The sequence below is a fragment of the Cyanistes caeruleus genome, chromosome 1 (assembly GCF_971803275.1).
Source record: "Cyanistes caeruleus chromosome 1, bCyaCae1.hap1.1, whole genome shotgun sequence".
NCBI lineage: Eukaryota > Metazoa > Chordata > Aves > Passeriformes > Paridae > Cyanistes > Cyanistes caeruleus.
In genome coordinates, this window is record NC_141701.1 from 149,339,917 (window position 1) to 149,352,343 (window position 12,427).

Sequence of the window (12,427 nt, forward strand, 5' to 3'; positions counted from 1 at the left end):
TGTAAAAGGTGTTTTAAATAGATATTAGCAAAGTAATGAGTCAGGGAACAGTTACTTAATTAGCTGGAGACTTGTTATCTAACGTAAGAAGAAATTCTCATTAGAAGGCAGCTGAATTTGCACTTGTAACACTTCAGATATAAATTCTAAATGTCCACCATGATGATAACACAAACTCCTTATCACTTAGTGTACTGATAAGAGGTTTTATTACAACAGAATTAATGTTGGCTTCTGCCTTTTGGCTTTTGCCACTTGCTTGTGTGCCCAGGGTGAAGAACTGAGGGCTGCATCCACAAATCTATATCTAGAAATCATGTATAAGAATTTTTCTGTTAAAATTCCTTCTGTTTCCACTAGGGCTTTTTCAGTCAAAAAGTCCTGAAAGCAAAATGGTTTCACTGAAGGCAAAATGTTTAATTTGAGATTTCAGTTTCCCTAAGGTACAAAACCCACCTGCTGGTATCCTCTTCCTCCATCCCTTATAGATTAAATCTCTTGAGTATCCTAGTTTAAAACACCTACAAATGAATATGAAAGTTGTTATGCACTTTCTTAGAGAATATTCAGGCTATTTACAACTATACTTTCAAAAGGAGGACAAAGATTTAGAAAAGGCTTTTGTTAAAGTTCTAATTTCACATGAGTATATTTCATTTTTAAGCACAATGCAACAAAACAAATGCTTCTATTATTGCTGTCTTCTGTAGCTGAAAATACATGTTTGGACTGTGAACTAGAAAGTGAAAAAGTGAATATATTACTTTCTTTACTCAACAAAAGATTTTAGGCTCAGTTGAGTTGCCCAGGCAGGGATGTCTCAGGACACTTGAGTCCCTGTGAGTCTCTTACCTGGTTTCCAGTCATTGTTGAATGTCAGCACGGCCTCCCATTGATCCCATGTTGTATTCCTGTGGTTTTACAGCAGAGGACATGAATCCTTTTGGTTCAGCTCATCTGCTGTAAAACCTTCTTTTAGATCTTTTAGTTCTTGGGGCACTACAGCTGCATTTCATTACCTCAAGGCCTAATATCTGCTTTATATGCTCCATGATTTACCAGAGCTGCACTGGTCTGCTTCATCAACAGTCTCTAATGAGCCTTCATGAGTTTTTGTAGACTAGAATAAATAAATAAATGATCTTACAAATTTTATGTTTAGCACAACAAATTGTTTCTCCCCTCAGTGATGTTTGCTGTTTTGAATTTTTCTTCTAGGTTGGTTGTTACTTGAAGACCCCCAAGTACCCAATTTGGCTGGTCTGCAGTGAAAGCCACTTCAGTGTGCTTTTCTGTTTGGAAAAGGATGTGCTCAGCGACTGGAAAACGGGACGGAGGTTTGACCTCTATTACTACGATGGCTTGGCCAACCAGGATGAGGAGATACGGTTGACAGTGGGTATGAGCAGCTCCCTGACTCTGCATTTCACCTCTTGTGGGGCAGAAAGGAGGATCCAGTAATACAAACAGTGATGGTTACAGGCAGTGAATGTTAATATGTGTGTTGTTGCCTAATTTCCATAATTAGTTTTGGTGATGAGTTATATTTCGCAAGGAAGTTTTGAGGATAAGCTCTTGAAGGGGTTAACAGTGAGCATGTGTCACTTTGTACACAGTGGCAAATCTTCCAGTGATTCCAAGGAACAGGTTGTGATCTCTGGCTTATTCATACTGCCAGGGCTATAAAATACATTTCACTATTCACATTATCCTTCACATCATCTCACATCGTTTCTACAGGCAGAAAGTGCAGGCCTCCATTTCCTCACCCTAAATGCCTGTAGGAAAACGAGCAGAGAGGGTGAGGAAACATGAAATCCTTGCCTCCAAGGCAAGAAGATGCCAGTAATCTGCTAAAAAAGTTTAGTCTCTTACCTGCCTGGAAGCACAAGCCTGCAAAAGATCTTCCAACTTGTTACACTCCTTCCTTCAGGAAACCATGCCAAATTACACAGCTGCTTTTACAGTAAATACTTCTTCATCTGGGAGGCATTTGGATGAGTATTCTGATCCTTAGAAAGCACCTACTTCAATACATTCTCCAGCACTGTTTGCTAATAATATCCTACTCACCTTTTGTTTTCTTTCCTTTGGTACATTTATACAATCTTGTCTGTGGTTCTTTGATAACCAAATTCCTTCTCAATCTGAAGGAGCCACTCTACTGCAGTCTGCTCTTTAGAAATAAGTTGTCTTTTTTCCTTATTTGCACCGACATCCAGGTTTTTGCACAGGATGGGTGTTGTATGTTCTGCTTGAGTCCATGTGGCAAAGTTTCTATGCTGGGAGTGCTGGGGTTTGAGCACCTCACGAGATCTGGTAGTGAGTTCATTCGTCTCTCTGCCTGTTATTTATCCTCTCATTTTAAAGAAAATTCCTGTAATTACATTGTAGAAGTCACATGCTATATTAGCTCCAAAAGTGATCAGTTTTCACAGGACTGTGGTTGCCAGCTGGTTCCCATAACCCAGATAAAAGTGACATGGATGGTACAGCTAGCACAGGCCTGGAGACACATTTCTTCTATTGAGTTGTACCACATAACATCTGGTCCAAAACAGGTATCCTAATGTGTTTTTCCACCTCCAGGAATGTTTCCAAAATCAAGAGCTGCCAATCCCTCTTAAGATCCCTGGATGAGAAATTCCCCAGAGCACATCTAAATTTTTCCCTTTGCTGTCCAACCTGTCATGGCATTTCTTTGTGTTTCTCCTCAAAGCTGAAATGTGCATGGAGTTGTTGATGTCTCTTTGTTGTGGCCATAGCCCCTTCCAGGGATGTGTCCCAGTAAATCCTTTGTTATCTGTGAAATCCTACAAAAGGCAGTAAAAATGCAAATGTTTTCATCATTCCACAAAAACACAGCCCTGGTTCTGGCTGTGCAGTAATCCCTTGCTAGGTCTGGAGAAAACTGTAATTACTTCACATCCAAAAAGGTAACACTGGCCAAACATCTAAACCCAGCACACAGGAGCAGATGGAAATATCAGAATGCTAAATATTGCTGGTATTTCCCTTGTGGAAATCTCAACATGAGGTGATGTTTAGGCAGCATCAGCTGGAGATGCAGCACGAGGAGCTGGGTGCTCCCTGCTGCTGGGTAGCAAACTTGTTTGCTTTACTTGAGCAAGAAGTTGAAGTCCTTGAAATGGGAATATTGATTATAACTAGGTAAAATTGCCATCAAGGTCACATTTCAGGAAATATTGAAGAAATTGCGCTGGGCAGGAAAGGCAAAAAAGACAGAAGAGTAGAATTTATTTTTGGGAATAGCAGCAATTGCTACTTTATATTGAGAATTTGCTTTGCTTCTCATACTTACCCATTTGTCAAAATGTAGACAAGAAACATAAAGTTTCTTCATAAAAACAGGTTAATGACATCAACATACCATGAAAAAGAGAGGAAAAAAATAATAAGTCTTTCCATTGGGGGAGAAATTTTGGATAGGCAGAGAAGAGTTGTAACGGTGCTGGCACTCAGTTTCTCAATAATTAAGGGTAGAATATACGTATTCCTTTTCTTTTACTCTTAGATACACCTTTATGATACTTCTTCCCTGTTTCTTTGAAGGGAAACACTCCATTCAAACTTTCTGATTGGAAGAATTCAAGTCTAAAAATGACAAAATTCCTTGAAGTTGATGATGAGTGGGAAAGGCAGCCACACTGTGTGCCTGTCCTGCTACCAGGGCTATGGTCAGGACAGTGGCTTAGGTTGCACCAGGAGATGTTTAGAGAAAAATTTCTTCACAGAAGGGGTTGTCAAGCACTGGAACAAGTTGCCCAGGGAAGTGGTGGAGTCACCATTCCTGGAAGTGTTAAAAAAACCTGTATTGTGGCACTTGGGGACAGGGTTTAATAGCGAATGTGGTGGTAGTGCTGGATTTATGGTTAGACTTGATGATTGTAGAGGTTTCACCTTTTATTATTCTAAAATTCTGTGTTCCAAACTCTTAAAAATTACAATAAAAAATGCTCTGTTAAACTTAAAGATTCCTGTGTGCCTCTAAGTTCCTGAGGACCTAGAGGGAAGTCACCAGTACTTCATGTACTTTTAAATATTGTCTGTTTCCCTCCACTCCAACCCCTGCAGTCATCCAGAGTTTTCTGCATGTGCTTACCCATCAGTGCCAGATAGATCTGAGACTGTGAATGGTCAGGACAATCCCCTCCCATCCTGTCTTCATCAGCCTCACTGAAGCAGACCCAAATCCCACACCCTGCCCTTGGTATTGCCACTTGCAGCCAATCCTCTGGCTGGGACACAGACAGAAAAGAAGAAAGAAAGAATAAAAAAAAAAACCAAAACCAACCCTGGTCTGCTGCAGTTTAAATGTTTGACTCCAAAACAGGAAACAGCTGAGCAGACTGACATCCAAGCTGGTAGCAGGATGTTTTGTCCCTGGGAAGTTCAGCTCTGCTTTCACTGTTGACAGATGCCGTGTCTGAGACAGTGACCTCTCTGTTTTCCCTGAGCTGCAATGGCCTCTCCATCCCAAAGGAATGCTCACAGCCTGGGGAGCTCCCTGATACCCCACACAGCATCATCTTCTCCTGTCTGTGCATTGCTTGCTGAGCATTAAAGGGGCAATCTTCTTTCCCAGGGTGGAATAGTCCTAACCCAATTCCTATTGGCATTTCCTGTCCAAGTGTGGCACCACCACTGTCCTTAGCGTTTGAGTATCAGAGGTTACTCAGTAATTCCAACATCAATTGCAGAACAAAAGCCTCATGACAGCCCTGCAGCACGTTATTTCATTTTCTGAGCTGTGGTTTTCCTTGAAACCATCTGTGTATGAGCAATCCAACCTGGCTTGGGCACGGTGATCAGTGGTGGATGTGGCAGTGGTTGGACTCAAACCATCTGAAAAGTCTTTCTGTGGGGTTCTGTACAAAGAGAAAATTCCCCAGCCACTAACAATGTCTGTTTTATCTCTGCAGATACAACTCAGGTGTGCCCTGAAAATAAAGAAAATGATCTTACTCCTCCACTTGAGCACTGTATTAGGACAAAGTAAGTGAAATTACAGTTTGTCATACAAATACGTTCAGTTGTTGATACAATATGTGTGAGGCTGGAGTGTGGAAGAAAATATTTCAGCAAGTAAAGCTGAAAAATTAATGCTTCAAAATCAGGAAGGGTCTGAATGGGCCAGGCTGTGATAATATGTTTTGCACATTTAATTGTGTGTTACTGTAATTAACATTGAACTGTCCAAGGTGTTCGTTCTTAGAGAAACCTTCACTACATCACCAAGAGCTGGCTGAGCCAAATTCAGTCTGAGAGAAAACTTGGTTGCAATAGATCTAAATTTAGATTCCCAAAAGTGCTTGATTGCAGTGGTATAATGAGAAAAAGAGACAATTTATTCCATTTTCATCAATCTTTTCTGAGGAACAAAACAGGGCACCTGGGTGTTGTTTTGCATGAAGCCCCTTTGAGCAGTCTCAGTTTGTCAGGACCACAAAGCAGCAGATTTTGTGCAGTTATTCCTGACAGCCCTTGGCTCATATTCTCTCCTCACAGACAAGGCTGATTCCTGTCATGTTGGGATTTTCATGGCCATTTTGAGGCCTATATAACAATTCATCCAAATCCTACTGAAGTTAATGGGAACATTTTCAGCTTAGTGAGACATGAAAGAAGCAAAATGGGGAAATTTAACTGGGCAGAAAATTCCTCTTCATATCAATTCCAGCACGGCTTTGGAAGTTACTATCTGAATATCTCTGGAGCAAGAAGTGAAAGCCTCATTGTCAGAGACCATAACATTTGTTAAATCAGCAAGCCAGGCAGCTTCAGGTTTCTCCTGCAGTTTCCCTCCTGTCCTTGCTACAATTTGCTTTCCAAAAAAAAAACAACAATAAACCAGCAAAAAAACCAATAAAAAATTAAATAAAAAAGGACAGTGTCTGCCTGTGTGTTGACCAAAAAATCACTGAAAGGTAGAAGAGGCATCCTGCAAGGTGACAGCAGTGAGAGCCTTCCTGCACATACAGATTTTATTGATTCCTCATTTCCAGTGACACATAAGCATGACTGCAAACCAAAATAAATAATGTATAACCTCTGAAAGCCCCACAGCAAGAATAATGCATGCAACTACTTAAAGTCCTAGAATATCTTCATTCCTGGCATTGTGTCAGAGTTATACAGTGTTGGTAGGGCTGCTGTTTGTTTCTTTTAAGTTCCCTACTTTAATCTGCTGTAGAGGTAAATTACCAGCAAATTCCAGTGTCAATTTATTTTGTTTGTAGCATTCTCAGCACTGTCTGATTGACCCTGGGCAGTCTGGCTCCTTGTTTTCAGTGTTCTCCCTTTGCTTTGATGGTATTAATTTAAGTGTGGCCTTGCTGCAAAAGGTTTTTCATGTTAAATTTTTCCTTTTTGTTTTAAGAGCTTTTTCTTCCAACTACGGATCAGCATATAAAGAAAAGTAAGAACCAGCCCAAGTAATCAAAATTTTAGCAATTTAGGGGATAAAAGAAAAAGGAATGTTTTTTATCATACGACCATGGAAAACACTTCTAAACTAGTTTTTAATAAAGCAAAGAGCTGTTACTTATTTTGATGAAGAATTCATGATGAAGCTCCACATCAGACTTCTCTCATCAAAAAATGCAGGATAATTTCTCAGAGAGGAGAATTCCATCAGACCTGAGACGATTAGCTATTATTAATTGGTTTTATTGTTAATTGAGAGTTTTCCTTCCATTTACATGCCTCACTTCTGGTTTAATCCATGACAAGCCCACTGCTTACCCCAGTACCTGAGACACACTGAGTTCTGTGCCTCACATCTCCCTGCTCTTTGTTCTCTTGCCCTCTCCTAAAGGGAAAACTGCAGTGGTAATAGAATGGTTTTGCATTTAGTTTTTAATAATGATAATTATTATAATTATCATTAATATTAATATTATCAGAAGAGAAGGGTTGTTTTGCTTCTGCAGGAGGAGGAGGCTCATGTTTTCAGTCCCTCTTGTGTGAAACATCAGAAGAGTTCTGTTCTGAGTTCAAAGCAGGGAACCCCTCATCTGCCTCTGGAATGAGCAGTCACCACCAGATATCAGTGTAACCTGCAGGCCCCCAGAAGAAGGAGAAGTAAAAGTGCTTTTCTTGTGCCTGTCAGCCCCAGACATCTGTGGCAGCAGTCGGATTCTGGCTCAGGGATGTCTGGAATGTGCATCCCTGGGTTGTTTTGGAGATACCGTGCAGACAGCTTATCCTGTTCTCCCCTGAGGAATACTCTTATATCACAGTCCTGATCCTCAGCACTGGAGGAAATAACATCTGTTAGCTCTGCCTGAGGGGAACCAAACTCTGATCTGCTATTATAACCTGAATTTAGCAGTGTTTTATGTTAACCCTCTGTGGCTGTGGGACAGTGGGATCCATGAGTTCACCTGTTGGCTGTGAAGTGAAGCACCCAAAGGGAATTTAGTGGATAAGAGAAGAGCAGAGCCTGGGCATTTCACCCTGAATTACTGATGTGCTCCAAAACAATACCAAATTATCAGCACAGGAGATTCTCACTGAGTGCTATTCCAGGCTGAGCATTGTTCAGGGCCTGACCTGTTCCTCTTCAGTTCCCGTTAACTGCATGACCCTTGGGTGAGGTTGTACTTGAAGCAGGTGGGTCAAATGGAGTTTTCCTTTTGCTAATCTGATAAATTGTAATTGAATCAGCAGCTAGAAAATTTGAGTTAAACTGTTTTAGGATAGTTTGGGGAAGCGATCACCTTGTCCAGAAAGTTTTGTATCTGTTTGTAAATAAAAGACTTTTTCAGCATCTGTGAGTGAGATTCCTCACTCTTTGACACCTTTGCTTGTGCAGATGCAAGAGGGGGAAAAATGTTTTGGGCCTGTCTCATAGAAGCAAACAGCTAAAAGCTGCCTTTGGGTCTAAAAAATGGTTTGAAAATAAACCCAGGAGATGAGGCTTGTTCTGAAATTAACCTTCAGTCCTGCTTCAAAAATGATGTTCTGTTTAAGCTCTTTATGGAAAGACTGTTTTAAAAAAGGCCATTTCCTCACTGCACAGTGATTAACAACAAGTCTTCCAACAGCAGAAATGGTGTCAGCAATGTGAGTAATTCCACAGGGCACAGTGCAGGCTCATCTGTTGTCTTTTGGCCTCTCTGGATCCCTCTCAAAGCTTTAATCACCCTGGTAAAATAGAAAGGTAAACCTTGGCAAGACTGTACTCAAAGATTAGGGATTGTTTGATGGCATTACCTGAAAAATCCAATGGGGACAGAAGGTGGCAGTTGTTTTTTCCATTTGGTTTAGGGGTGACATTCTCAACCTCTGACAGGGACAGCTCTCACATCTGGAAAATGCCAGACTTAGGCTGAATAACCCCAGATGAAACAAATTCTGCTTTTAATTTAAGATGTGGGGCATCTCTGCTGTATATTCCTGCTCAGTATTCCTGGGATGGAGACAATCTCTCCACAATTTTGGATTTTAATTTTCTCAGCAAAGTAAAAGAACAGAAGGAAAAAAAAATTCACAACAGCCCTCAGATGGTCACTTCCTTTCAGACATTGCCCTGTAGACTGCAAGAATTCAGCTTTTGGTTTTGTTTTACACTTAATTGACTTGCCCAGCACAAGGACTGAGCTGCCATACCCTTGCTGACACATCCTGTCCTCGGTGACAGAAGGAATGTGGCACTGGCAGCTCTCTGTTCCCTCCTCCCCCTCACCAATGTCTTGCCACTCTGAGACAGATTCTCAAAACAGATACAAGCACTCAGCACTGGGAATGCAGCACTTCAGTTCCCAGAAAATGTGGACCATGACCTTGCAGATGAGGAAAGCCACAGCCAAGGGTGAATTCATGCCATGAGGGGTGATTTGATTTCACTTCAGGGGGACTGGAGGGCATCACCAGGTTCTGGGTCAGATCTCTGTTTTTTGCCATGGTTTGAAGACACATTTTGTGGCAGATTCAGGATTGATGCTTCCTTTGCTTTCAGTCACTTTCCTGAGGGGGGCAGGCAGTGCAGAGTCAGGAATGAAAGATGTGGAAGGTTCCAGACCCAGCTGGAAGGGCTGTTCTCAGTGTCCATCTTCAGTGTCCATCTTCAGTGTCATTCTGAAGGATGAACAAGGGCAGAGAAAAGCAAAACACCACCATTAAAGTGAGCTTTGGAAAACTTGGAGGAGCCAAGGTCAGGAGCAAAGATAGGTGCTCAGTGAGGTGATCCAGGCACAAGATCTCAGATTCAGAGTTCCTAATCAGAGCTAAACAGGAGGGTGCAAATTGCTTACTGAGAGCTGAGGGTATTTTGGTTATTTAGGGTTAATTCTTGTACCCATCTGTCAGGGTTTTAAAGCAGTAACTAAACAATTACTAGAAAACTTACTTATTTCTTGCTGTGAGATATGGATTAGAACAAGAGCAAAACAGGCTTAAAACTTAAAAGGAATAAAGAAAGTTTATTAACAAAACTACAAGAATAAGAACACCAGAATAAAACTTCCATAAAACCCCTTTTTCTCCCACTACCCAACCATTCCCTTGTTCACATGAGTTAGGGTTAATTCTTGTACCCATCTTGGGAATTCCCTAATTTTGCTGTCCATCATGAAGGCCTCTGATGTGAATCAGCTGCTGCTGAGGATTCTCTGTTGCCCAGAGAGGCTGGAGGAAGAGTCAGAGACCTCCAACCCTGGTACCTAAAATCAGGGGGTACAGTTCCCTCACTTCTGCTCTGTTCCCTTTGGGATGTGATTAGTTACCCCAACCAAGTCCATCCCATCTCTCTGAGGTTCCTTGGGTGGTTCAGGGCTGTGGGTTTGCCTTTCCAGTGATGAACTGATGGATGTAAATGATTTCATTTCTAGGTGGCAAGGAGCTGTCATCGACTGGAACGGCACAGAACCCATCTTGTGACTGATCTGACCTGCACTTTATTTGTGAAGACCAAAGGGAAATGACTGAATGAGCACATTCCTATTCCCACCAATACAGGAAATAGGGCAGTTTGAGCTGAGGAAGAATGACAAGGTTTACAGGCTGGCAGAGTTTCACCTCAGCCACCTTGTGCTTCAGATATTTTGCTTTTAATATAAACAACACTGACGTAAATTCCTTGTCCCTGCCTTCAGCATAAAGCTGCTGAGGGCAGGCTGGGTTCCCACCACCAAATCAAGGTTAAAGACGAAGCAGTGAAGTCCTCAATGTCCCCTTGGGGTCTCCTGGATCCACTCTGTATCCTGCAATTGTTTGGAGGCGTCTGATGGGAGATGCTGAACCCAGATTTCTCTCACTTCACAGCCTTCTCTGTCCTGCCTTGCTCCTCCTTGACAAAACCCCAGTGCCACTCTAAAACACCATCCAAGGACTAAACTTCCACCTCTACCTGCTGTTAGCAAGCCTCATTTTGCACTGAATAAGTTGGTGACTGTCTGGGCTTTTCAGGGAAAGCCTGGCCCATACCAAGTTCTCGTTGTGTCATGAATTTGCAGTAAGGGTTGTGGTTTTGTGTTACCAAATTCATCCTGTTATTGTGTTCCCAGTGCTGGGTGCAGCTGCTGTGTAACAGTGCCTCATGCTGATATAGCTCATTTTTCTTTCTGGTAAGAGGCAGCTGTATCAGTGTCTTTACATTTCTGCCCTTATTTCTACACCAGGGTTTATTCACACCCAAGTGACAGATCTGTGATTTGCTGCTTCAGAACTAGAAGAAAACAAGAGTTGTTAGTTTTGAAATTCAAATGGTGCCTGTCTGTGATAGGTGATGGACCCTGAGGTACTGAAGCCGCAGTTTGTACTCTGATTAATTCTGTTTTAGCAACACTTTACCAAAATTGGAGCAAGTACAGAAGGTTGCAAAAAATGCCTTGGGAGAAACAGGCAGATAAAAGGTGTTTCTAGAGGTATTCCTCTCTCTTCAGAGTGAATATTTCATGAGAATTCAATAAAGGACTTCTGCTTTCTGATGTTTATCATAGCACCTGCTTCCTAGTCAGTGTGGAAACTCCTCTGGGTCCTGAAAAATGAGTGCAAAATCAATTTCCAGCAAAAATTCAGTGTTCTGGGTGTAGGGTGCAAACTGACTGTGCAAATGGAGATCTCAGGGAATTAGCAGTGGACTTAAATTTGAAAACCAACCTGAAACTAAGTTACAGAGGAGTACTAGAAATGTCTAAATGGCCTTTGGATGAAGATCTGCCTCCCCCTTTGCTTCCCATTCACATCATAGAATCATAGAATGGTTTGGGTTGGAAGGGAAATTAAAGATCATCTCATTCCAGTCCCCTTTCATGGGCAGGGACACCTCCCACTATCCCAGGTTGCTCCAAGCCCCATCCAACCAGACCTTGGACACTGCCAGGGATCCAGGGGCAGCCACAGCTCCTCTGGGCACCCTGTGCCAGGGCCTCCCCTCCCTCCCAGGGAAGAATTTCTTCCTAATATCCAATCTAAACCTGCATTATTTCAGTTTAAAGCCATTATATGCAGTAAAGCATCTCAGGGTTGCAGTTATTTTAATTGTATTTATTTCAGTGTAATAAAATCTGTTTGGTTTAGATCAGATAAGGAAATTAAAACTGTGAGATCCAGATCTCCCAAAGAGATTCAGCCTTTTGAGATATCATCAGCATCAGATTCCTGCTGACTCCTGACTGCTGACTCTGCCATCCCTGTGTATTTAGGGATGTGTTAGAGCTCTCAGCTGCAGGTGGATTCAGTAATGCCTTTAAGATACCTCAGCCTGAGCTTCAGTGTTTCTGGGAAGTCCCAAACAGCCAAAGATCCCAGATGAAAAACCTTTTTCCATCTTGAAATCTGCATATTCTGTGGTCCACACTTTCTTTAATGAAACAAATACAGTTTGATTTTCCCACCTGCCTCACTGGGCATCTGTAATAGAAAATTTTGAAGGGTGTATTTGGACAGAAAACACCGTGGAGATGACAAAGATATTTTTGAACCAAAAAAATTCCTTTCTGGTTGTTCCAGTGTAATAAACCCACACCATTTATTTCAAAGCTTTAAAGTGTGTCAGATTGGAGATAACCTCCTCCTCCCTGGCAGCAGAGCAGTGCAGATAAGGGCTCGTCTGGGGCAGCTGCTTGGGGATGGGCCAGATCTGCTCTGGCTGAAATCTGAATGTCTGCAGTGCTCAGGGGATCTGCTCTGTGTCCAGAGGAGTGTCCAGGGTGTGGTGAAGCTTTGCTTTAGGATGGGGAGAGTTGTTCCTATAAAGGAACAAGAGGATTGTCTCCAGTGGATCACACCCATGAAGATGTAAAGATTTTTAGGGTATGAGAAAGAGGATGGACTGGTTGGAAATTGGTGGTTTATGGGTTCTTGTGGAGGGCAAACAAAGATGAGGAGAGGCCCTGAACTCTGTTCCTCTTTCTAAAACAGACTCCAAAGGACTTTGAGGCTCCTTCATCAGGAGGCTATG

General features: G+C 42.0%; 1 protein-coding gene across 6 annotated transcripts in view; it reads left to right on the forward strand.

Annotated features, from left to right (window-relative positions):
• Nucleotides 1-10,963, forward strand: part of MINDY4 (MINDY lysine 48 deubiquitinase 4) — a 65,945-nt gene extending 54,982 nt beyond the window's left edge. For 2 of the 6 annotated variants that reach the window (XM_023922008.2, XM_023922006.2), the window contains exons 16-18: nt 1,219-1,399; nt 4,944-5,016; nt 9,855-10,963. In XM_023922008.2, coding sequence (XP_023777776.2) covers nt 1,219-1,399; nt 4,944-5,016; nt 9,855-9,903 — 303 coding nt within the window. In that variant the 3' untranslated portion in view covers nt 9,904-10,963. Of the gene's footprint in view, nt 1-1,218; nt 1,400-4,943; nt 5,017-5,529; nt 5,908-9,854 lie in introns of those variants that run through there. The other 4 variants (XM_086866767.1, XM_086866761.1, XM_023922010.2 and 1 more) reach the window with 4 other exon arrangements.
• The last annotated feature ends 1,464 nt before the right edge of the window (nt 10,964-12,427 follow it).